We start from the raw sequence: 23,884 nt of genomic DNA, 5'->3' as shown, positions 1-23,884 counted from the left end.
GGATTAAAATCATGTCACAGCAGCTGCTCAGTGGTACTCGTTCTTCGATGCATGGATGTCGTTCTCGAGGAAGACGTTGGTCTCTTGCGTCATCTGCAACCCTGTCAGTATACTGAGGCTTCTGTCAGGCTGCAGGAAGAATGAACTCACCTTCTTGTCAATATTCTCCGTCATCAAACACAAGATCAGGCCCACCCCTCCAAAGGACAACGAGCTCAACGCAGTAATCTTCAACCCATGCGCATAGGACCACTGGAAAGCCGTGCTCGCCGCCGCAACAATCTCATCCGTGATTCCAGGCACCTTTGCAATCGCCGCGCTTCCTAGTGGCAGGGCCGCCAATAACGCACTCGCCGTCTCTGAATTAGCACCAGCCCGGATCGCAGCCTCCGGCACCGTGATAGCCGCCCGCGAAGCCTGCGTATTCGCGAGAATCGACACGTAAATCGCCTGCGCCAACGAACCACCTGCATACCTCGCCACTCCCGCCAGTCCACCGGACATGCCTAGATCATGCTGATGCACGCCTAGCTGCGTGAACGCAATAGACAAGTACTGCGCCCAGCCGAAACACGTCTGCTCCAGAAAGGCGAAAGCGATCATGAGTCCCTTGTTGTAGGGCGTCACGAGCGCCATGAGCCCGCCGAAGAGCACCATGCCGGCCCAGGAGATGGAGAGGGTGGTGCGGTAGTTGCGGAAGAGGTCGCCGAAGGCTATCAGGAGGCAGGCACCGAAGACGAGGCCGATGTTGCCCGGGAGGGAGAGGGCGAGTTCGTAGCCGCGGGAGGTGGTGGGGGTGATGTAGAAGACGTTGACCTGCAGAGGGAAGGAGGTTAGTTAATGCCTTGGATTCTTGGCATCTTACTTGTTTCGCTTACCATTGTTGGATAGATCACGTTGATGCCGTAGTAGAACATCGTCACAATGAACGCGATGATGAAGGGGACGGTGAACTCGCGGCCCTTGTGGGAGCGGAAGATCCTTGGTGGACACAGTGGATAGGTTACCCATCCGAAGTTCTCCCAGAAGCCGAAGAGAATCAGGAGGACGATGCCAACGACCAGAGGAGCGATCACCATGGTTGAGGAAGCGGACATGTACGTGGTGTTGATGATGCCGACCAGAGCGAGACAGACGCCTGGGACGACCAGCAGAGTTCCGATGTAGTCGAGGCCGCGGACGGCTTCTTTCCATGGGACGCCCTTGGGGTGTTGTGGTGGGAAGTAGAGGCAGGCCAGTGCGACGAGCGAGATGAGTTGGGCAACGAAGCCGCCGTAGTAGATGTACTTCCAGGAATCGCCGTCGTCGATGGCGTAGCGACCGACCACTGGGCCGAAGATTACGATCACGAAGACGAAGCCGTCCGAGAGGCAGATGCCGATATGGCGGTACCGGTTTGGCATGAGCTCGGGGATGCTGCACATGGCCATCTAGAGAACAAAATTGTCAGCAACGCTTCAGACCGAGGAAGGCCTTCGAAGGGATATGCGCCTACCTGACAAAAACCTCCTCCCCAACCAGCAATGGCCAGACCAGCAGTGAACTGCATCGACTCCTTCGCGGTCGCCGAGATGAGCATACCAAGAGCTGCCATGACTTCGCCGTGGAGTCTGTCTGCTGTCAGCCCTTCCGTTTCATTGCTACTCAGGGGGCGTTGCCGCCTACAAAAACCATCTCCTCCCAAACAAGTCGGAATTGGCACCAGCGATCAAGAAGCCCAGAGCACTTCCCGTTGTGTACGCCGGAACGAACCAGTACGAGCTGACCCCCGTTTCGTCACCGAGGAGTACGACCAGCTTCGCTTGGATGGCTCCCGTGGTCGGGACTGGCCTGTCGACTGTTAGAGACGCACTGAGTCGGTCGGCAGCTAATTGATCGCGGACTCACCAGAACGAAAGACCGAAGCAGGACGACAGAATGAAGATGACCAGCCATGTCTTCCATGTCATCGGCGCCTCTGTACCAGCGCCGACATGTATGTGGTTCGTTTCCGAAGGCGTCAGTTCTCCATCCTCTCGCAACTCGATCTGTGCCTTCTCATCGGAGGCGTTGTGGTTGGTGTCCATGTCGACGGCCGTCTTAGTAAACGAGGGCCCCAGAGCTGTTGGATCGGTATTGTTCTGAGTGGAAGACAAAGGTAAAAAGGAACAGAACCAGACCTCACCACATTCCAGTCTCCAGGTTCCCAGGATATACGATATCTCCAGGATGCGAACAGACTTTCGGCACCACTTCCATGCTTTTGTGGAGCCCCCAGAAACCCCAACCCTGCGGAGAGACGGCTAGGCTCCTGGAGTATGGACTGGAAATGCTCTCGCTGGCTATCCCACAGCAATAGCCTTTCCTGCTCCAGTTTGCCTGGAAGCTTGTTGGAGTCGAGGGACGTCCGGGAAACGATATCCGGCGACTCGCAGCCCAGATTCGTCGGCATGTTCCATTCTTCTTGCAAGGATCGACATGGCTTTGGGAAGAGATGCTCGTTGGCGATCTCAGAACAATCCAGATTATGGCAATGTGTCCGAAGCTATCCAGCAAGCGACCGTAGGTGCGACGAACTAGACGTATCTGGCAGTCTCTCTCAGACCCGACTCAACTCGCAAATGGGCCATTGCTCTCTTCGACGGGCTATCATTGTTTGTGAGAAGATCCATGACACGACTCACTTTAGAATCTAGTCCAGTTGGATGTTTGTGGGCAGCTTGGCTAGTTCTATCAAGACCTAACCTTCACATTCTCCGCCGTCACTCCGTCCTTCCCTCCCATACCCGGCAGTGCTTCTCCAAATATCAGATTCTCGCAGCCGACAGCAACATGGATGGGCATCTTCATGAAGTGCTTGCAGTCTGGCCCTAGCGTCTTCGCATAGTCTTCGCTCTGTTCGATCTGATCAGTATCTGTGGTCTGGCTCGGGAGAACGACGGTCAGAGGTCGAAGTACCTTGTAGAAACGCTCCCAGTCCTCCCAACTCTTCACCCAGATCTCCGAACAGCCGTCGAAGTCCAGGTGCTCAAGGCCTAGGCTTTTCGCTCGCTCCTTCATCTCTGGAGTTTGATGGAACTGACTGTTCGATCCACGTCCGCGTGTCAGTGACAATGAGAATCGATCGTCTGATCGAGAACATACACATATCGTTGGACTTTGCACACACCAAAGTCCTTCGTAGCGATTGTCAGATCAGCGTGCACTGTCTCCCAATGCCGGTGAAACTGCTCGTAGGAGACTTCGGGCAATTTGTTGAACCAGAAGGATAGTTTGACGCAGGGTTGGTAGTTTGGCTTTGCATCGTAGGAGAGCTGGTCGTTTTTGAAGTCGTGATCGATCTTTTGGTGTACCATCTTGACGGTTGTTGTACAATTGTTCCTGTTGATACCAAATTGGAACAATCAGTGGTAAAGGACTTTTGATAGCACTTGACTTTGCGTTCAAGGCGATCAATGTACATATGCCCAAAGTCTTTGAGGGGTAATTAGGTAGCTGCTCACGGCTCAGCAGATGTTTCTCCGAGTGTCGCAGTCGTACCCATTTCCTTGCCCTGGTGATTTTCGACGCGCTTGTTCCCTAGGAGAAGCTTTGGGTGATACATAACGAATGGCTCGCAACTCGGGTCCTTGATATCGCTGCCTACCAAGACATCTCTATCTAGAACGTAACCAACATCCTCTTCGTAGCCTTTCCAGCCTGCATCTCGTTCACCATATCGTTCAGCTCGTCGAGTTTCCGATGCTGCACTTCAGGCACGATCTTATGCTTCGCAAGAAACTCTACAGCCTTCGGCATCCGCTGCGGAATGCTAGTGCTTTCGCTCTTGATCTTGTACTTCCCCAATGCCAGGTCCATTGTCGAAACTGGGATTGGGTCGTGTGGGAGCCCAATAACCATCATGACACCGCCCAGTCGGAGAATTGGAGGGACGCCAGCATAGGCCTGTGTCACGGTCAGAGGCAGGTCAGAGCAGGGTCAGACGGGGGTGTACGTACAGCCTGGGCGTTGCTGAAGACACAAGCTGCCTTTGCTCCTCCATTCGTCAACTCTTTCAGCTGGCTCACGTAGTCCTTGTTATCTTTGGAATTGAAGACCGCATCTGCTCCTTGCTTCTTGCACACATCGAGCGTTGCATCATTAATATCGATCGCCACAACCTTGCAGCCTCTAGCTTTCGCTATCTGCGTAGCTATTTGACCTGTCGAAGATGTCAGAGTCTGCGAATTGACACAGAACACAAGACGTACCTAAGCCACCTGCACCAACAACAGCAAGCCAATCACCCTCTTTGAGCTCCGAGCTGTCTACGGCGTGGAAAGCGGTCACACCAGCGCAGAAGATGGGAGCGGCAGTCTTGACGTCTATCGCTTCGGGCAAATGGATGCAATTCGGATAATCGACCACTGCGTACTCTGCGAAGAACCCGTCTGTTGTGAAGCCCTGGAGAAGTTGCTTGCCAGTTTGGCAGTGGAGATTGTGATTCATGCAGCTGTAGTCGTCAGAACATTACCGTTGCTCGTAGTTGCTCCGAACATACGTACCCTTCGCATTCGAAGCAGCAACCAATGATGTAGAGAAATCCAACTTTGTCGCCCTTCTTGTAGCCCTTGTCCTCAACAGAAGGATGAATCTTCTCAATGTAGCCGGCGCCTTCGTGGCCAAGAGTTGCTGTTTGGCCAGCTTCTATCGCCATAATATCGGAATGGCAGAGACTCGCGCATGCCATCTTGACCAGGAACTGGTTGGGCCCGGGTTCAGGGACGGGCACATCGTTGATCATCACCTTCTTTTGTTCCTGAACATTGCAGTGTTAGTATGCCTCGGCCATGCACAGTACTGAGGGCCACCCACTGGATCGAAGGCACCAGCACGCATAGTTCCATAGCCTTCAGCAGCCTTGATTTGCGTCTTGCCTTGACTTGGTGAAAGATGTGAGTGGGCGGAAGCGGCCTCTTCTACTGATGCAGACATTTTGCTGTGTTGTAGAGGAAGTATGAGAGAACGCGATTACAGGACTGAATTGTAGGAGGAAAGACGGGATTGAAGAAGAATGGCATGCGGTATACCAACCTACAACTGAATCATTTAACACAAGCTCGACGCGGTACCTGACAGCTCTCGACGCGCCGCGCCAGAACCGCTCCGAGGGGTGACGGAAAAGGTAGTCCTGAGCAGAGAGCTGCGATAGGTGGGGTTGCTTTTGTCGCCGGGTGCCTCTGGCCAAGGAGCTCATCGGGAGGGTGCCTATGGCATGGAAGGCTGAAGGCGATACCGGTGCTGAAGGAGAGATGGAAGGTGAACGTTGGTGAAGATGTTGAAGGGCGCAAAGGCAATTTACGCCTTGCCGTTAAAGGCTAGACTGTCGATGCTTACGTGAACGTCATGTTTCTTTCGAGACAAGTTGAATGTGCCATCCTTCTGAACATATTTCTCATCTCGATGTGTGCTCCTCCTTTGGCTTTACCATGGCCACGATCACTACCACAGCGACCGAGCTCCAGACCATCCCCGGGGCGGAGGAGCGCAACGGCAACGATTCCAATATCCAGACAAATAGAGATCCTCAGCTCAGCGAACGCGACGTCCAGCCATCTGCAGACGCGGCAAACGTAACGACTGCAATCCCCGATGGAGGCTACGGCTGGATCATAGTTCTGTCTTGCTCAACACTCACCTTCCATTTCAACGGACTAACAGGAAGTTGGGGCGTGCTACAAGCCCATCTACTCGAAGACCCTCTGACCGGAGTGCCTACTTCGACTGTTACATTCGTGGGATCGCTATGCGTAGCACTCGTTGTGGCACTGGGTGTGTTCAGCATCCGACTTTCGCGATGGATAGGGGCACGAGGTAGCGCGCTTGCCGGAGTCACGATCCTAGGTCTGGCCGAAGTCTTCTCTGGCTTCACCACATCCAACATCGGCGGGCTGTTCGGTGCGATATACTGTTCAGAGAGGTATTTGAGAAGGCACGCTAACGCTCGTATTGTCTGACAGGCGCATCCGGCGTGATGGCTGGCCTCGGAATGTGCCTGTTGTACGCGATCAGCAACAGCCTCCCAACGCAATACTTTAGCTCCAAACTCGGCACTGCTAATGGACTGGTCAAGCTTGGTGGTGGCGTAGGAGCGACCGTCCTCGCAGTTGCACTCGAGGCTCTCATACAGAAGGTCGGCATCCCCTGGACGTTTCGCATACTGGGCTTCATCACACTGTCCACAGGACTGCCGGCCGCCTGGCTGATCAAGGAACGAGCTCCGACCCATAATGTTCCTTTCCTTGACCTGAGGATGTTCCGCAACGTGGCGTATACCTCGGTGTCTATCGCTGCAGCACTGGGTACATTCACCTTGTTCGTCCCACCCTACTTCTTGCCACTAGTTGCACGCTCGGTAGGGCTGTCCTCTGGCACCGGGGCTGCGCTTGTTGCGGGGTTCAACGGTTGTACGGCGGTCGGTCGTCTTGCCTCTGGACCACTTTGCGACAAGCTGGGAGCTGCCAATACTTTCCTCATGACCATGGCGTTGAGCACTCTCAGCATGCTCGCCATATGGCCTTTTGCGAACAACTTGGGGCTGCTAGTGGTCTTCGCCATGCTCAACGGCGTGGCAAACGGCTCGTTCTTCGTCGCGATGCCGACAGTGGTTGCCAACATGTTCCCCGGCCGTGCAGCGCTCGCCATGGGTCAAAGCATTACTGGCTGGACGATCGGGTATCTCTTGGGCTCCCCCATTGCCGGATATCTGCTAACGGCCACTGGTGCTGACCAGTCCGGCTCCATTGACGCTTACCGGCCGGCAATATTCTATTCCGGGGTAACGGCACTGGTCTCGAGTCTGTTTGTACTGCTGGCTCGGCTGTCGTTGGATCGCAAGCTGTGGAAGAAGGTATGACCGGACTGCCATACCGCCCTCCTCCCTCGACCTGGAACCGTACCGCAATCAATACCTTCGGCAATTTGTCATACCTTTTGCTCAAAAGGACAGCGTTGCGCTACGAACAGGGAAAGGGCGTCACTGGAAAAGCTAAGTCGTCGAGTCAACTTCTGAACCTTCAGCACTACCGTGAAGCGAAACTGGAGTCGCGAAACAGAGGGAAGCAAAAGGGTACTATCTTCCGACTTATTTAAACAACCCAGTGAGTGTGGTCATTGGCTCATAGAGCTCGGCGCTGTACTAGCAGAAGGACTCCATACAGCTCGGCGCTATACTAGCAGCAGGACTCCAACTCGTGCCGTTACTGTCTTCTACCGCAGGCCGATCCGAGTACGTGCGAGCGTACGCTTTTCCTTATGACAACTCGCCAGCCAACACTGCAGCAAGTGATAAAGCAAGCAGGAGCCACTGCCTCACATGTTTATCTCCTCTCGTCCGAATACTACCGTTCGGCATGGACTGTCCACCACCGCTCCCTGAGCTTGTTGGTCCGCTCGACGGCGCAGGAGTCATTGGACCTGGAAGCGCGGACGACATCGTCATGCTTGGAAAAGCACTTGATGGCGTCGCGGACACCGTCGCCGCTGTGGAAGTGGCATTCAAACTCTGCTGTGCATCGTAGAAGGAAGACGCTTCGGCCTTTCGATACGTCAACGAGGGACACTCGACTCTTATCTGTACGACGGCACTTACTGGACAGTTCCTCCACACATCAATATTGGTCAGTGCGGCAGGGAGGCCGAGGCAGGTGATGTTGCCATCATACTCGCACACCGAAGCCGCTGAGATGATGGGCTCTTGACACAGACAACGCAGGAAGGGTGCGCGCTGCGTTGTCGATGGGTACGCGTCCAAGCAGGTCCTCCCAGCGTTGTATCCTATCAGGCAACTTGATTGGACGTTCGAACAGTACCCGGGGTTTGTGACCAGACCGATTCGGCCGGAGGACGACATGTTGCTGTTGGAAAGGGCTACGACGGGCACGAGAATGTGAGCGAAGGCAACACGACAAAGAGTTTGCGAGAGCGCTCGTGGACGAAGGCAAGACCACAAAGGTGTTGCGAGAGCGCTCGTGGGCTTTTACAGCTTCTCGACTTTGGAGCAAGACCGAGTGCTCGACAACATAGCAAACGGTGGTACCACAGCCATTTTCGTCGAAGAAGCGAAGGCTTGCATATTCTTGCAGATGCTTGCCCTGCCTGACACAACCTCGTCGAGCACATATCAGGGCTAGACACCGGGTCTTCAGCCGATCGCCTCTGATGAAGCCAGCATCTTCGCCGGACTGTGGCGTTGGGGCCAATAGAAGTCTCTATGGAAGCGCTCTTGCCGGCGGTGGCAAGCCTCGTGACAGCCTTGCCTATCCAGCTCGGGTTGCTCGGGACCAACGACAACCCGATACGGCAACTCGCTTAAAGCTCGTTGACATGCGAGGAACATGTACCTTCGATCACTGCTGGAGAAGGAGGCATGTCCCTCTTGGCGGTCACACCACCTCTGCGCCGCGGCGCATTGTGGCTTATCAGAGAACTCTTCGGGATCGTGCGAGCCTTTCGGGCACATGGAAGAAACGTTTCTACCGTTACTGGACGTTGTTGCGGCTGTCCGTCGACCATATGGAGACGCTCATATCGTTGCCGATGCAGCCCGATCGCCAGATGGGCTGTTCTAGAGCTCTACGTCTCACCCCTCCGCTGCTTCTCCTGGTACATCGGATGTCCATGGCAGGACAACTTTGCCACAAGCAGGCGCTGTCGCTGACAACGGCAAATTCATATCGTGCTACGGCGGCTCTCAAGAGCTGCCACCTCTTGTGAATCATTTCTGCTCCTTGTTGCCGAAAACAGCGGTGTAAGGACCAGACAGTTAAATCTTGTCTTCTGGATTGCTGCCATCAATTGAGATCTCTTCTTGCCTTGATCTGCGCCATGGCAGAAGGACAATCACGCGCCAGCATACCATTGATCCCCGTCCCGACTCAACAATTGCCCATCGAGCAAAGCAGCAACCACTCGCCTTCAAATACGAGTCACACCCTCTCGCAGCATCAGTCGAGCCCACCGAACAACGAAAATCTAGCGCAAAGCTCTTATGATGAAGAGTTGGACCATTTTGGGCACCCAACGTCTGGAGCCTTTGGCCAAGTCAGTCACCAGCACCATGGAAACCTCTCGTCTCCTCAGCATGGCCCGCAACAGCCGATCAATGCAGCATACGCCTTTAGCGTGCCTCACCAAGTCCACCCCGATCTTCGAGAATGGATTTCGACATGGCTGAAGACACAAACATTGCTGCCTCTCGGCCTTCTGACGCTCGCCATTATTGCAGCAATTGTCGGCCTGATTGTTGGGAACGAGCGCAATGATGGCATTGCCTTCGTCAACCTGGAGCAGCGCAAAGGCCCTCAGTTGGTTCCGGATCTTCGTATTGGCATTGGGCTGTTGTGGACTTTTGTCCCAGTACTCATCTTCCAGCTGTACGGGCTTCTCGTTGACAGCGTCATCAATGCTGCCTTAGATCGGCAGCCCTACGTTGAACTCAACCGCGAAAAGAGCTCCATTGGCGCGCCCGCGGAAAAGTCGGTCTGTCTCGAATACCGCTCGCATTGGGTTCCAGCCGGCATGTACAAAGCGCTGCAGCTCAACCACTATACCTTGTTTGGCTGCATGTGCCTGTCGCTGGTTGTGAAGGTCGTGCTCTCACCAATAGCCTCGCACCTCTTCTTTACAAGTTCCACCACAGTATCGAAGGGCACTGATCTTCGGCAAACCAGCATCTTCGATTACTCAGGCTACGGCAGCGGCTCAAGCATGACCCCAGTATTGGACATTGTTGCAGCGACGAGGGTGTACGGGGGTCGACCAATTCCATGGACCACGTTGAACGAAAGCTTGCTACCATTCCCATCGGAGCAGCTAGTGGAAACCGCAAGTCTTACCGTCGAGACAAGAGCAATGAGTGCTGCGGCGGACTGTGTCCTCTTGGGGCCGGACCAGTTCAAGATGGTTAACTCGGGCAATGGACTGGAGTTCTCCCTGACCGACCGTGGTTGTTCTGTAACCTCGCAGTTCTTCACCCCGGAAGTCTACCCGCGAGTGCGGGACTACATACGGACATACACCTACTCTACCTGTCCTTCGGCCTACAATCGCAGTCGCATTGTCGCAATCTCGGCACACAACGGCAACGAAAGTGACCACATAATCACGAACATCTTTGGAGTCTCTTGCATTCCGATATACTTTCAGTATGCTACGAACGCAACACTCGATACATCGGATGTCACCCAGAGTGAAGTTCGACACACTAGTCACCACTCCATCACGCCGCTCCCGGAGAGACCCCTGTTCGCCGTTCTATTCGAGCGAGGGATCAACCAGGCGGAAAACGTCGACCCCTTTCTCCCGATCTACTCCACCAACTTCGGGCGTGTCATCTTCCACTACGGCAAAACCTTATCCAATCTCCCATACCTTGACGGCGACATTCTGCAAACCGCCATGCAAGATCTTTTCCCTACAACATTTGCCATCATGGCCAACACATTTCTTATCTCAGACGGACCGCCAGAGACCGCGCGAGCCACGTATTACCAGCCAAGGACGAGGGTTCGTGTCGTCGTCCCCGTGGCGGGTACGATAATAGGAATCCTTGCCGTGATACTCGGCTTTCTCGTGTGGATATACATCTACACATCGAACAGACAGTCCATACTCTACGAGGAGCCAATCGGTCTTCTCGGAGCGGCTGCAGTGCTGCGCCGGAGCAACCTATTCAACGACATTGCGCAAATCGCCGCTCAGTCGCGCGATGGCAAAGTGGCAGCGGACTTCCGCGCTGCGCTCGCACGCAGTCGGGATCGACACCACGATCCTGGCGGTTGGGCGTTCGACGAGTGGACGGATCCTAGTGCTGCGAGGGTGGTCAGCACGGATCAGTCGGAGGAGTTCGGGGTCACGCGACCTGTGTTGGAGCCCATGCGTACACTGGTACGGTTCTTGAACTCGGTCCTTCGTTGATGGAAGGTCGATGCTGGATGTGTATGCTTTCAGTGTACCTAACCTCGTAGCTGCCAAATATGCTTTGTTGGCCCGTTGCATAGAAGGACAGTTGTCGTAATTGTCTCGCAGCAGTCGGGGACAGCGAGTATCGGACGACGGTGGATTGCACTTCGCCTCCGCCGCCGAGCAGGGGACCGTGAAAACATCGGCTCACCTGCATATCACGCAGTCCTTTCCCATACCTAAACGCACTGGAAAAGGCCACATCACTACAGTCGGTGGGCTATCGTTTTCTCGGAGAAGATCGATAATAAGGCTCACTCTGACCCAGTGTGCCGCTTTCACTGCCCTTCGCTTGCCTACATAGGCACACGGTAAACTCGACTGCGGACGGGAACACTATCGCCAGCAAATCATCCTTGATACGCCTTTTCGCTTCTCACTATATACACCTCTCCAACCAGCACCGCACACGCCACAACCATGGTGAACACAATGATCGGCAAATTGACCCACGCAAACTCTCTCGCACCAACCCGAATCCCCTTCCTATCCAAAATATTCCGCCACAGCATCCCAGCCAAGCTCGCGCTGAAAGCCGTACTAAACGCCCCGTAGTTCACTCCAATCGCCATACTATACACCGCCGCCCAAAACGTCCTTTGCGAGATCGGCTCCGCTCCCTCAAGCTGATGAATCTGGACCCATGCCTGCACAACCCGGCATAGCAAGATCGTGGTGCCGATGTTGGTCCCGCTGAAATTGCAGAGGATGACAGAGAGGAAAGCCATGCCGCCTATCGCGCCTACTGTTCCGGTGGATGTGATCCAGTGGGACCAGCCGTAGGCGAAGACGGCGATCCAGCCTTTGCTTACGAGGGCTTGGACGAGGACGAAGATGCAGAGGGCGAAGGGTACGAGGGGAAGGGGGAGGAGAGAGAGGACTGTGGTGGTCGTTGGGAACGTGGCGCGGGACCAGTGCCAGGTGGATTGGGCGACGGAGAAGAGAGTGCGTCTCTTGGTGCTGGATGTAAGTCGTTTGAGGATGGCGTTTGTCTCATTGCTGGAGGTTGAGTCGTGCATTGTTGTCTCCGGCCCAGGCATAAGAGGATCGCCTGACGCAAGGACTGAAGGGTCGAACGGCTGCGCCTTGTCTGCGGGTTCAAGTGCTGGCTGCTTATTGCCGACTCCTTGGTCTATCCTGGTGCCGTCATAATCGCCATTAAAAACAGCATCATTCTCTCGCCCATCCACTTCGGCTCGCCGTTCGCCTTCCGAATTCTCCGTCTGTTGCCGACGACCTTGGACAACCGCACGAGTAGCATGCCTACACATCCACCCATTCGACATATCAAAAGAAAATACGACAAAAGCCGCCGGCAACGTTACCCAGTACGCTGGAATCGCATCGCCATCCTCGCTCGAAGCATTGAGAGCCAAGATCGTGACAAGCGTAGCCGCCATAACGATACTACCAAAGACAGCGCTGATTTTATCGAGGTAAGGGTTCATGATCTCCTCCAAGGTCGATGTGCGGGTGAGCTTACCGCCGTCCTCGACGTGCTTCGGGGACGGGATGTTTGGGTTTGCAGGCTGCTTTGACTTCAACTCATCAGAGAGAGTGTGCATCTCAATCGACCCAGGAACCAGCGACTCGTCTCGAAACACCGCCCATAGCAAGAACGGGAACAGCACGATCGCGGTCACGACGACCGGAACGATCATATTGGCCGTATAAGTGATGTACTTGATATCGAAAGCACCAGCCAGAACCAAGTTCGTCGGATTCGAAGACACCAGAATCGCCGAAGCGATGTTGGCGACAGCAAACTGCGTAAAGATCCATGCCTTCGGTTTCTCGATGTTGCTCGCTGCTTTCGTCATGTACGCCAGGAACGGCGTGCCGGAGAGGATGATCGGGTCGTTACCGATGAATGTAGCTAGGGCGAAGAAGAAGGTGTATAGATACAGGTAGAGCCTTTTCCCATTCTTGCCGCCAACCAGCAAGACTTTGTGGGCTAGCCATCTGATCAAGCCCGAAGCGTCGATTGATATGGCGATGTAGGCCAGAGTGATGAAGAAGACCATGATGTCGATCGGGTAGATGTGGTCGGCGCCCACGGTGCCATCGTGGACTTCTTCCCTTCCTATGGCTTGGATGGCGAGGAGGAAGAGGTCGGCAATGAGGGGGGCGGTGATGAAGTTGAGTGGGAAGCGCTTCCAGATGATCGGTTTCTCATGCATTGGGCTATTGGTGATGGATGCCGTGTCAGTAGCGTTTGACTTGGGTTCTTCGAAGTCTCTGATCCGTAGTACGCTCAACGTAGTCTTGAACCCATGGCATACCACCGATGGAACAGGAATCGGCACGTAAAAGGGGAACAGCACGACAACATCTGCATCCAAAACATCAGTCCTCTTCTTGTTGTTCGGCGAAGAAGTCCAATAGTACTCACTCGTAACCACAAACACGATCAACGTAACAATCGATCTCCACTCCCGAATCTGGCTCGTATCAAGGCTCTGCGACATTGCGGGCTGGTTGTTGGCCTGGAAGACATTGCCCGAGGCGCACTGAGAATTGAGGTCAAAGCATGATGGACAGTGATCTCTGGAACCACATTCACTGGGGTGTCTCATGCATAGCGTCGTGGCCACATGGACCTCTTCACGTCCGTCGAGAAGGCTGACGAGGTGGTGTGAAGTCAGTCGAAAGATTCGATATCAAGTGGAGATGCATGTGGCTCAGATGCCTGCCAGATAGGCTACATATCTTGGCTATCAAACACGAGACATGTGAGGAAGTACGTACAGTAGATTCTTAAAGATGCGTTGCGAGCAGAGAGTACATAAGAGCATATCATATATCAACTGGGTATCAACAAATACTACCTATACAAACATACAGCATCCCGATCCTCAGCGCCTCCCAAGGCGGCCGTGCCATCATCGTATCCAGCCACATCGACTTAAAGCTCCTTCTTCTCGCTCTCGACAGTCTCGCCAAGCACCACCTCCTGCTCCTCCCTCCTCTGCACCCCCTCCTTCTCCCCCTCCCCCGTCCCATCAGTAGACGCAGCCCCATCCCTCCACCCCTCCCCCCTCAAAACACCCACCCCCTTCCGCAAAACCGCACCCTGCACAGCGTCCGGTTTAACCTCATACACCACATCCAACAGGGCCAAACTCGCCGCGAAAACTAGCACATCACCACCCTTTACCCCGCGCCACCAACCTCGCTTTTTGCCGACCTTCCATAAACTATCAATGCTCAGACGGGCGGAGTAGAGGAAATTCCCCCTCTCGCCCTTGCGAGCAACATAAGCCCACATCCCCCCGGCGAACCCACCCAGAAACCACCGCTGCGTCGGCAGCACTCCACGAGGCAGCACGCTATTAAACGCGCAAATACTCCCCCAACTCGTGCCAACCGCCGCCGTAACAAAAACCGCCATCCGCAAAATCCTCGCACTAAGCTTATTCAAAAAAGCCATCGGATCCTTGCGCAGACTCTTATAACCCAGCAGCGCGAAAGCGCCGTAGATAAGCGCGAAGAACCGCGCCACGCCGGGAAAGTTGCGGACGAAGTAGCGGATGAACGTGCGCGTGCAGCTGGGGTCGTGCGGGTGCAGGATGGCGCAGGAGGTGTGTTTGATTCCGGGATGGGCGGGGCTGGTGAGTGGTGCGACTTTCGCCAGTTGGCTGGGTAGAGCGTCCTTCGCAGCGGGGAAGAGGATGGGAGAGATGAAAGGCGGCCAGTGGAGTTTACTCAGCCCAGCAAGCGCGTCGACGATATCGAACGTCCCCGGCCACGGTTTCGCGGCAGGGTAGTCTTTGGGGCGCAGCTGGATGTACTCCGGTGAGCGCTGGATGATGAAGTCCCCGTAGGCAGCGGGGAAGCAGTCGCGGTCGAAGACGAAGGCGTGGAGGAGCTGGCCGCAGGCAAAAGGCATGAGGAGCCAGCTGCCGAACCAGCTGGGACGGCCGGATTTGCCGGATTTCCAGAGGTGACCGGCGGATTCGAGGAAGTTGAAGGCGAACTCCAGACTCCTCGTGAACATGTAAATCGCAATCGTCACCCTCAACTGCCCTTTCGGCGCAACACCTAACCCCAACCCCGCCGCCGCCGCCCCGATCGCAGGCGTGTACTTCGAAGTCAACACCCCGGCGACCCTCGGATTGCGCCTCTTAAACCTCTCCACCTCCTCCTCGCCTTCGAGCAAATATGTCCTTAACCTCCTCAAAAACCGAAAAAGCAGTTTATGCGCCAACAATATCCCAGCCAAACTCCCCGCCCACCTCACATTCTCTCCGCTCATCCCTGCACTCTTTCCCACCGCCTTCCCTCGCCGCTTAGCGAGCTTGCGCATCACGACTTCATAGCCCTTAAACCCTACATACACGCCCGCAAACACTCTCAGCGCGGTGCGCAGCGCGACGACGTTGGAGTCGGGGTCATCGCTATTCTTGCTCTCGGTCGTGGAGGTGAGTTTTTCAAAGCGCTTTGGCTTAGGCGTGCGCTTTTGGACTTGCGACGGGGCGCGCGAGATGAGGTATTGGTGTAGCAGTTCGTATTCTTTGGGCGAGAGGCTGTAGCGGAGGGCTGTGCGGGAGATGGGGTCGAGCGGTTTGCGCGGGTAGGGGCTGCCGCTGCCATTTGAGGAGGAGGAGGAGGAGGAAGAGGACATGGTGGTGCGCTTACACGTGGTGGGTGGGTTGTTTAGGTGCGCATTGTGTGTAAGGGGGAGGAGCAGATCGTGGTGGTGATGTTGTTGTTGCTGAGCTGAGGTTCTCGTCGCAAGGTGCCCGATTGGGAATGGCAGGTGTGGAGGTGGAGGAGGCCTCGGCTGGTTAAATTGCGAATTTCACGTGCTCAGCCATTGAAGGACTAAGGTATCAGGGCTGCACAGTCAACAACCACGAGCGGGACAAGATCGCGTTCAAACACGCCCAATCCCAGGCGTCTTCAGGTGTCTCTGCTATGTACAACCCAGGTGTCCACGTCTCACGTCTCCTCGCCTATAACCTGCTATACTGATAGTCCTGCCCAAATAACTCCTTATATTCCCAGGTAAACAGGTTCCTCCCCTCTCGTCTTCGTCGTGCCCAATGCCTCACGCCATACCACGCGCAAATCGAGAGGACCGCAACGACAGCGACGCCGATCGCCACGCCGGCAGCCCATCCAAGACCACCCTCCGGTTGAGCTGGCTCTGAGTGGTGAAGAACGTTCTTCTCACTGTCCAGCGCCGCGATTCGGTAGTGGACGAACTCCGCCTTCGAAGGCAGAGCAAACGAGTCCTCAAACCCCTGCTTCTCCGTCGTCTCGACACTTTCCCACTTCCCACCCTCTTTCTTCACCCCCTGCAACTCCCAGAACTTCACCTCCGTAGCCCCGTTCCAGCTAACATAGACTCTTCCCCCCTTCACCCTCGCGCTCGGCGGCCAATCCGGCTTACCGACCCACCCAAAATGCCTATGCACTCGATAACTCTTCCATCGCTCAAACCAGAAAAGCAATCCGGCGGAGTAATGCACTTCGCACAGCGGGGTGCCGTCCATGGTGAACTCCGTGTACGCGGCCGTAGCGCCCCAGCCGACGAGCACTTGGTCGTCGTTGATGACTTGCAGATTTCCCTGCGAAGCTGCGCGGACTTTGTTCGGCGAGACGTAGGAGTGGAGTAAAGTGGCCGTCATGTTTTCGGTATCGAGCTGGACCATCGTGCCTTTGCTGCAAGGCGCGTCTACATGGAGAGGTCCGGCAGCGCCGTTATCCATGAAACTCAGGATGCCCTTTTCTTCATCGACCCAGCGGGCGTTGTGCTGCCATTGGTGCTCGGTGGCTTTGCCATGGGAGAGGTCCTTGAAGTCCTTGGAGTGGCCGCCAAGAGTCCAGAGGACGTTTCCAGTTTTGCCTTCGATGTAGGCGATGTGGTGGAAGTGGCGGGAGGAGATGAGGTAGTTGCCTTTGGAATCCTTCGCGATGCTGTTGAGGTGGTAGTAGTCGTAGGGATGCGATTCGAAGTAGCCACCAAAGGGGTCGAAGTAATAGTTGTTGATGGGGTCGAAGTGGTTGATTGCTCGCCACTCGAAGAGGAGCTCGTTGGTCTCGACGTCGATTTCTTGGAACAACCCGTCTACCAGCCATCCATCTGATGGTCGGAAGCCGGGCCAACTTCGCAGATCGGCTTGGGTGTGATTATACACAGCGATGAGTGCGGTGTTGTCGTCCGTTAAGCGGAATTCGTGGATGTCGCCTCGATTCTCTCCGCCGACAGCCTGTATTCGGTAGGCGACTTTGTAATTCGAATCCAGCATCAGCATCTCCCCTCGACCGTTACTACCAGTCTTGTTGCCAGTCCAGAAGGTGAGGTAGTCCTTGCCTCGGTAACTCTGCATATCAAAGTTCATGACCGTGTTGTACTCGTGGGTCATCCAGATGAGCTCGCCATTGGTGTCCGTGATCACTGGCCCCGAGTCTGTCACTGAAGGGCCATTGGGGCCAATGAATATCTGGCCGCCGTCGCATGATTTGTCCCAGAGCGTTCGCCATGGCTTGGGCGCATGAAGGTCAAAGGACACGAATTGCTGCGTAGGATATGGCCCGTAGACTGCGAAGTCGAGGAAGGGCAGTCGCAACGCTGGAATCAGCCATGCGACGACCGGTAGCAGGCCGCGATGTATGAAGAGCACAGCCAGCAGTATTCCAGCGATGGCGAGGATGGCGAAAGCTGCGATGCGCGCGACAGCTCTCACACGTGGGGACGTGAGCCATTGGCCGAGGGGGCGGAGCGAGCGCATTTCCGCCGAGGGTGGTACAGCGGCAGCATGGAAAAACGAGCGTCGTCCGGCAGCAGTCGTGGAAGTATCAGCAGAGTAGCACAAGCATGGTCGGGAGGAGAAGCAGCGGCGCTATAGATAAGGTAGGACTAGAAGACTAGAACGTCGGCACAGAAAGACGACGTTCTTGGGTGGCTTCCACTGCTCTCTGGAGAGTTCACGCGGCTAGTCCCATCAAAGCCAGGGGCGACGGTAATATAACTTGGCAGCAGACAAACATCTTGCAACCAACGTGGAACTTTGGACAGGTCAGCACGCTCAGCCTCTGTGATGACCCTCGTCGTCTCCGAGGGCAGCGGAGGGTAAGGTGGTGAGGCCTCCTGTCAGTGGCGAGCAATTTCCAACGGACGCGCATCTCTCTCAACCGTTTGCGGAACACGTGCTTGCTTATCACCGGCCGAACGTCGGGTCGGCAGCACTGCTAGCAACCGGGATGTCGGGACCGCGGATAGAACTACATTTCTCTCTTTCTACCTTCTACACCATACCTTCAAAGGCATACACGGACGCACGCCTGTAGGCAGCATGTAGCCTCGAAGGCTTGCAAATTTCATGACCGCCAGTTGAAGGACCTAGCCATCACCGCTCGTCGCACTGCTCTCCCACAAAAGCAACCATCCCGCGCCACGACAACTGCGCCAATGTTCTGGCGTGCTTACCCTCACCTTCTACGAGCCTGCAGCAGCATCTACCTGCAAGCGACCCGGGTATGCAATTGCGAGCTATGCGATGGCCTACCCTGCAGGACGATGATGCTGGGTCCTACTACTTCCATGGAGCTGATGCGTTATCCGCGGGCATGACCTTAAGCGAGTTGCGGATTGCGCAGTCGCTGTGCCTATTACCATGCTCCGGATATCGCAGCACAGCTTCTAACATCCACGGTCACGGTCGCAACTACCTGTGGAGATAATGAGACAGTCGTCGAACTCTTGATTCCCTGCCCGTCAAATGGTCGCGGACTGCCTGATCACCCGCCATCCGTATAACTCACAGAGCTCATGCACCTACATTACCGACCTTTAGAAGACTCCATGGCGGGCATGTTTTCTTCTGCGGCCCAGGACATGCCGAGGACATTGCTGCAAGATCTTTTGGCGCTGTGAACTCGAGTTTCTACCTACTGTTGCTGCTCCAATGTCTTGCATAAGGTATCCGGCATCACTGCCACAGTTGCTTGGCGCGAAGGGTATCGAGAACGAAAACGAGCACAGAGAACCATTTAGCGACTGTTAAGCTTTTACCACAGCCACCAGTGGATTTGATGGCCGACTGAGAGTCTCAGTGGAATATCGCATCTGCGGCGGGCAAGGGCAATGCTCGTGTGGCCGTTCAAGCCCTGACCGGTAAGGTAGGTATATCTTGTTCTTCTGTGTAAGCTTTCTCATAGCGCCATCTCTTCCAGATGCCCTTCCGTGCTCTGGCGGAATGGTGGAATGGCATACTGGTGGATAGGTCCGTAAGTGAAAGCTTCACCTGTCCTACGAGCACATCTGTCCTTTTGTAAACTATCATTGACCGTCCACCCTGTTGCCATCCTACGGAGGAAGCCACTTTTACCTTTAGGCTCGAAGATTTAGTGCCACACCCAGGCGTTGATTGCCATTCAAGCAGTCTACGACGCTGAGACTTGTTGCTTTCTTAGATTGTGCCTTCGTCAACCTCAGCGTTGCCAGCATCTCAACCGCATGGAAAAGCAGATCTCCAACGTGGAGGAGCTCGAGCGACCGCCCACTGGTGGACACAATCTTCGAAGAGTTCACGACTGCAACCAACCACCTCTCGATTTCGCTCCACTCTGAGTGGTGGGGAAAATGGTCCCCCTCATTTGACTCCAGCTCGAAGCCTTCATCCACCGGCGCTAGTATCTTGGCGATCTACGAACGACGACAACACCTCTCGGCTCCACTTGGGTTGAACAAAGTCAGCTTCGGCATTCGACGGTCTGACAGACTTTCGAGTCGGTGAGTGTTCAGTTAAAACGTGTCGACGACGTCCGACTCAATATCGAAATCGGTCAGCGGCAACGACATGATGAGATCTGCATTCAGCTTGGCCTGTATGGCCGCTTTGGCGAGGGCGGCGGCGAACAGTAGTGGTGAGTACAGACATCATTCTGCAGACGATGCGATAACTCGGGACACTCAATCCAGAGACAACAAATTAACACCACCACAGCCATTACCGCCACCGGCACCAACTTCACTCTCACCGGCGACTCCATGTCCTACCTCTTCCACGTCGACCCATCAACCCTCGAACTCATATCCGACCACTTCGGCGGCCCGACCGACGACTTCATTCCACCAGCGTACATCAACCCATCCGGCTGGTCTGATGGTCTGACAAATGTCCGCCGTGAGTTCCCAGACGTCGGACGAAGCGACTTCCGCCTGCCAGCAATCCACATCCTGCACTCAGGTGGCGACACAGTGTCGGAATTTAACTATCAAAACCATGAGATTAGCGCTGGTAAACCCGGCCTTGACGGTCTGCCAGCTACCTACGGAGGTGAGGGCGATGTGACGACTTTGAGGGTGCACCTTTACGACAACTACTCCGATGTTGCGGCTGTGCTGTCGTATTCCATCTTCCCGAAGTACAACGCCATTGCGAGGAGTTTTCAGATCTCCAACAATGGATCGAACGAGATCTCGATTGAGAGAGGAGCGAGCTTCAGCACTGATCTGCCGAATCTAGATCTGGAGTTGATTGAGTTGCAGGGAGATTGGGCGCATGAGAGGAACAGGGTTAGGAGGAAGGTGCAGTATGGCGAGACTGGGTGAGTCTTACGTATACCCAACTGCCTTGGTTGGTTGCTAATATGTATGTTGCAGCTTCCGAAGCACAGAAGGCTATTCTTCCCACGTCTTCAATCCCTTCTTCGCCCTCGTTCCCCCCAGCACCACCGAATCATCCGGCGAGGCCTGGGGCTTCAACCTCGTCTACACCGGCTCCCACGCCACCAACGTCGAACGCTTCAGCCATGGCTACGTGCGCGTATTGATGGGCATGAACCCCCTGCACTTCTCCTGGCCCCTCCAACCTGGCGAAACCTTCACCTCCCCCGAAGCCATCGCCGTGTACTCCTCCGAGGGCCTGAACGGCATGTCCCAGTCCTTCCACGACCTCTACCGCAATCATCTATCCCGCTCGGACTATACAGCTCAAACCCGCCCAATCCTATTGAACTCCTGGGAGGGCTTGGGGTTCGACTACAACCAAACCACCATGGAACACCTCGCCGACGAAACCGCCGGTCTCGGCCTCAGCTTATTCGTAATGGACGACGGCTGGTTCGGCGACGAATACCCACGCACATCCGACGACGCAGGCTTAGGCGACTGGACACCCAACCCCGACCGCTTCCCCAACGGCCTGCGCCCGTACGTCGCCAACGTCGAGAACCAAACCGTCGCGCAGTCCGGCGGTCAAGACCTCAAATTCGGCATCTGGGTTGAGCCCGAAATGGTCAACCCCAACTCGACCCTCTACCACACCCACCCGGACTGGGTCCTCCACGACCGCCGCTACCCGCGCACCCTCACGCGCAACCAACTAGTCCTCAACCTCGGACTCCCCGAAGTCCAAGACTACGTCATCGCCGCCATGACCAACATCTTCTCCTCCGCCTCAATCGACTACGTGAAATGGGACAACAACCGCGGGATGCACGAGCTCCCCTCCCCCGCCGCCGCGCACGCGTACATGCTGGGCATCTACCGCGTCATCGACAACCTGACCACCACTTTCCCGTCCATCCTATTCGAAGGCTGCGCGTCAGGAGGCGGGAGGTTCGATCCAGGACTGCTGTATTACTGGCCGCAGCACTGGACGAGCGATAACACCGACGCTGCTGACCGTCTCAACATCCAAATCGGCACTTCGTACGCCTACCCCCCGAGCGCGATGGGATGTCACGTCAGCGCCATCCCCAACGGCAACACCGGCCGGAACATCAGTATAACCTATCGCGCGCATGTGGCGCTAATGTGCGGCTCCTTCGGCTTCGAGCTCAACCCCTCTGAACTCTCGTCCGAAGAACGCGATGCCATCCCAGGGATCCTCGAAGCCCACAGCGTGATAAACCCGATAGTCATCTACGGGTCCTTCTACCGCATCGCCGAGCCGCAGAACAGCAACTGGCCGGCTGTGCAGGTGATGAGTGAGGATGGCGGGACGGGGGTGGTGTTTGCGTTCCAGCAGAAGGCTGCGATTAAGCCTGCGCCGCCTCCGTTGCGGTTGTTGGGGTTGGAAACAGAAGCGAGATACCTGGTGAACAGCGACAGTCTTAATGGAACTTATTCGGGTAAGTCATTGATGAATGGGGGAATTAATTTGTATTTCGAAGGAGACTACGACAGCCAGCTCGTATATCTGCACAGGCAGTGAGGGTGAGGATAGCGTAGGATATGTGTACATTAGATAGAGACATGAGAAGCATGACTGAGAACGAGAGCAAGTTGAGAGGAAATGTGAATCATGAAATCGTGCATTAGCCATCACTGTAGCTAAGGGAATCGTATCTCGTGCTTTTTCTGTCAAACGCCAGCTGCAATCCATAACTCATCCTCGTCCATCAGTGCGACAGAAACATAGAACTCATCTCTCCCAGCACGTCACACCTCCCATGGATATCTCACGAAGCCTTGCTACACCCACTGCAAGCGCACTGCCCCGGCGGACACGGACACTTCCCATCCGCACCGCCGCAGTTACACTTCGTCTTCTCCTGGCCATCCACCGTCACCTTCTCCATCTCCGCCTGCTCGGGCGTCGGCAAACCCGCCCCGCTCGGTCCACCCTGCTGGTTAGGGTTCATCACATCACCCTCACCCTTCCCGCTCTGCAAGCTCGCAAGATGCCTCGCCTCGTTGTGCACATCCAACACCTGCTTGCTGCCCTGCTCGTAGAACCCGCGCAACCTCTGTCCGGTGGGTGTGTTCGCGGCCTTCTCAAAGTAGCTGTTCAGCCCGCCCCAGGCCTGCTGCACGCGGGTCGAGGCGCCGTAGCGCTGGTCCATTTGCGCCGAGCGCTCGGAGACCTTGTAGTTGGAGTCGAAGTTCTTGAGCGCGCTCATGAAGCGGTTGCTCATGCCATGCTGTTGGTCGAGCGCCAAAGCACGTTCGATCGCTTTGTCGCTGATGACGTAGCCGTGGGCGAGGTATTCGGCGACGATGCGGGAGCGGGGCTTGTCTTCTTGCGCGATGTTCTCGCCCTTCTCGGCGTCCTCGGCGGAGGTGGTCTTGTCGCCGGCTATGTCGGAGAGGGAGGAGGCGGAGGAGACGGAGACTTGGGCGGGGCCGAGCTGGGTGTTGTCGAGGAGGAGCGCGGTTTTGGCGGCGGTTTCTTTCTCGAAGGTGACCGAGGCGGATTGGCTAGCGTCGGGCTCGTTGGAGTCGGGCGTCACGGAGAGGGTTTGGATCTTGCCGCTGTACTCTCATTAGTATTGTGCTTGGTCGTCAGTGGATGTTGTCAAGCAAGGACTTACCAGAAGCTGAAGAAGTCGCGCACTTCCTTCTCGGATGTGCTTCCAGCGATGTTCTTGACGTGGACGGTGGACGACATGTTCGCTGTAACTGTGTGTGTTGTCTTTGGTTGCGGTGTTGTTCGTGTGTTGAAGAAGTTTGTGTAAGAAGATTGTAATGGTGGAGGGGTTGTGTTTATGAGTTGCGCCTTCTACGCAGATCAGATCAGACCCTTAGCGCTAGCGCCGCCCACACGTCATCCTCAGTGGCGTTCTTGCTTTCTTCAAGTTCTTTGTGGCTGTGTCGCGCATTTCGATGCATGTGAAAGCGAACTTGTGCTCGTGTCTTCTACTGTCTTCTCGTGTAAATACAGATATTGCAGCGGAACTTGTTGGGAATGCCATGGACGCGCAAGACGGCAAGGCGGCGCAGACAGAGGGTGTTGCGTCGCCTTGGCATACTCGATGCCTACGACTGCGGCCAAACAGCGATGACACCTGTTCACAGTATTGACAATCTGACCGTCCTTCCGGCTGATACAGCAATTTCGGGTGCTCCGCAAACGCCGAGGATCCGTCCGACGATGTGCGTTCGACGGCCTGGCGAACGATGATTTCCTGGCTGCCAAGTGAGAGACTGTGAAAGCGGCCTACCAGGCAT

General features: G+C 55.4%; 11 protein-coding genes across 11 annotated transcripts; 3 read left to right on the top strand and 8 right to left on the bottom strand.

Annotated features, from left to right (window-relative positions):
• Nucleotides 1-27: 27 nt before the first annotated feature.
• Nucleotides 28-1,594, bottom strand: LTR77_005741 (uncharacterized protein; the record flags this gene model as incomplete). Its single annotated transcript, XM_064802984.1, has 4 exons — nt 28-93; nt 151-816; nt 879-1,430; nt 1,496-1,594. 4 exons carry the CDS (start codon nt 1,592-1,594, stop codon nt 28-30), a joined length of 1,383 nt encoding a protein of 460 aa, XP_064659109.1.
• A 67-nt stretch (nt 1,595-1,661) lies between these two features.
• LTR77_005740 (uncharacterized protein) lies at nt 1,662-2,066 on the bottom strand (the record flags this gene model as incomplete). Its single annotated transcript, XM_064802983.1, has 2 exons — nt 1,662-1,830; nt 1,888-2,066. The coding sequence occupies 2 exons, from the start codon at nt 2,064-2,066 to the stop codon at nt 1,662-1,664; spliced, it is 348 nt and encodes a 115-aa protein (XP_064659108.1).
• Nucleotides 2,067-2,712: 646 nt separating this feature from the next.
• On the bottom strand, nt 2,713-3,335 carry LTR77_005739 (uncharacterized protein; the record flags this gene model as incomplete). Its single annotated transcript, XM_064802982.1, has 2 exons — nt 2,713-3,061; nt 3,124-3,335. The coding sequence occupies 2 exons, from the start codon at nt 3,333-3,335 to the stop codon at nt 2,713-2,715; spliced, it is 561 nt and encodes a 186-aa protein (XP_064659107.1).
• Nucleotides 3,336-3,639: 304 nt separating this feature from the next.
• On the bottom strand, nt 3,640-4,953 carry LTR77_005738 (uncharacterized protein; the record flags this gene model as incomplete). The annotated part of the gene is made up of 5 exons (XM_064802981.1): nt 3,640-3,924; nt 3,978-4,180; nt 4,230-4,471; nt 4,524-4,777; nt 4,834-4,953. 5 exons carry the CDS (start codon nt 4,951-4,953, stop codon nt 3,640-3,642), a joined length of 1,104 nt encoding a protein of 367 aa, XP_064659106.1.
• A 494-nt stretch (nt 4,954-5,447) lies between these two features.
• Nucleotides 5,448-6,874, top strand: LTR77_005737 (uncharacterized protein; the record flags this gene model as incomplete). The annotated part of the gene is made up of 2 exons (XM_064802980.1): nt 5,448-5,916; nt 5,979-6,874. 2 exons carry the CDS (start codon nt 5,448-5,450, stop codon nt 6,872-6,874), a joined length of 1,365 nt encoding a protein of 454 aa, XP_064659105.1.
• Nucleotides 6,875-8,844: 1,970 nt separating this feature from the next.
• On the top strand, nt 8,845-10,935 carry LTR77_005736 (uncharacterized protein; the record flags this gene model as incomplete). Its single annotated transcript, XM_064802979.1, has 1 exon — nt 8,845-10,935. The coding sequence occupies one exon, from the start codon at nt 8,845-8,847 to the stop codon at nt 10,933-10,935; it is 2,091 nt and encodes a 696-aa protein (XP_064659104.1).
• A 395-nt stretch (nt 10,936-11,330) lies between these two features.
• LTR77_005735 (uncharacterized protein) lies at nt 11,331-13,448 on the bottom strand (the record flags this gene model as incomplete). The annotated part of the gene is made up of 2 exons (XM_064802978.1): nt 11,331-13,312; nt 13,373-13,448. 2 exons carry the CDS (start codon nt 13,446-13,448, stop codon nt 11,331-11,333), a joined length of 2,058 nt encoding a protein of 685 aa, XP_064659103.1.
• A 437-nt stretch (nt 13,449-13,885) lies between these two features.
• On the bottom strand, nt 13,886-15,604 carry LTR77_005734 (uncharacterized protein; the record flags this gene model as incomplete). Its single annotated transcript, XM_064802977.1, has 1 exon — nt 13,886-15,604. One exon carries the CDS (start codon nt 15,602-15,604, stop codon nt 13,886-13,888), a length of 1,719 nt encoding a protein of 572 aa, XP_064659102.1.
• A 331-nt stretch (nt 15,605-15,935) lies between these two features.
• Nucleotides 15,936-17,717, bottom strand: LTR77_005733 (uncharacterized protein; the record flags this gene model as incomplete). The annotated part of the gene is made up of 1 exon (XM_064802976.1): nt 15,936-17,717. The coding sequence occupies one exon, from the start codon at nt 17,715-17,717 to the stop codon at nt 15,936-15,938; it is 1,782 nt and encodes a 593-aa protein (XP_064659101.1).
• Nucleotides 17,718-19,817: 2,100 nt separating this feature from the next.
• Nucleotides 19,818-22,148, top strand: LTR77_005732 (uncharacterized protein; the record flags this gene model as incomplete). The annotated part of the gene is made up of 3 exons (XM_064802975.1): nt 19,818-19,854; nt 19,935-20,538; nt 20,594-22,148. 3 exons carry the CDS (start codon nt 19,818-19,820, stop codon nt 22,146-22,148), a joined length of 2,196 nt encoding a protein of 731 aa, XP_064659100.1.
• Nucleotides 22,149-22,395: 247 nt separating this feature from the next.
• vip1 lies at nt 22,396-23,324 on the bottom strand (the record flags this gene model as incomplete). The annotated part of the gene is made up of 2 exons (XM_064802974.1): nt 22,396-23,188; nt 23,248-23,324. The coding sequence occupies 2 exons, from the start codon at nt 23,322-23,324 to the stop codon at nt 22,396-22,398; spliced, it is 870 nt and encodes a 289-aa protein (XP_064659099.1).
• Between the last annotated feature and the right edge of the window lie 560 nt (nt 23,325-23,884).

Source organism: Saxophila tyrrhenica (assembly GCF_035928015.1).
Source record: "Saxophila tyrrhenica strain CCFEE 5935 chromosome Unknown scaffold_8, whole genome shotgun sequence".
In the NCBI taxonomy this organism is placed as follows: domain Eukaryota; kingdom Fungi; phylum Ascomycota; class Dothideomycetes; order Mycosphaerellales; family Extremaceae; genus Saxophila; species Saxophila tyrrhenica.
The sequence above is the reverse complement of the archived record's forward strand: the minus strand, read 5'-3'. Positions and strand labels throughout refer to the sequence as shown.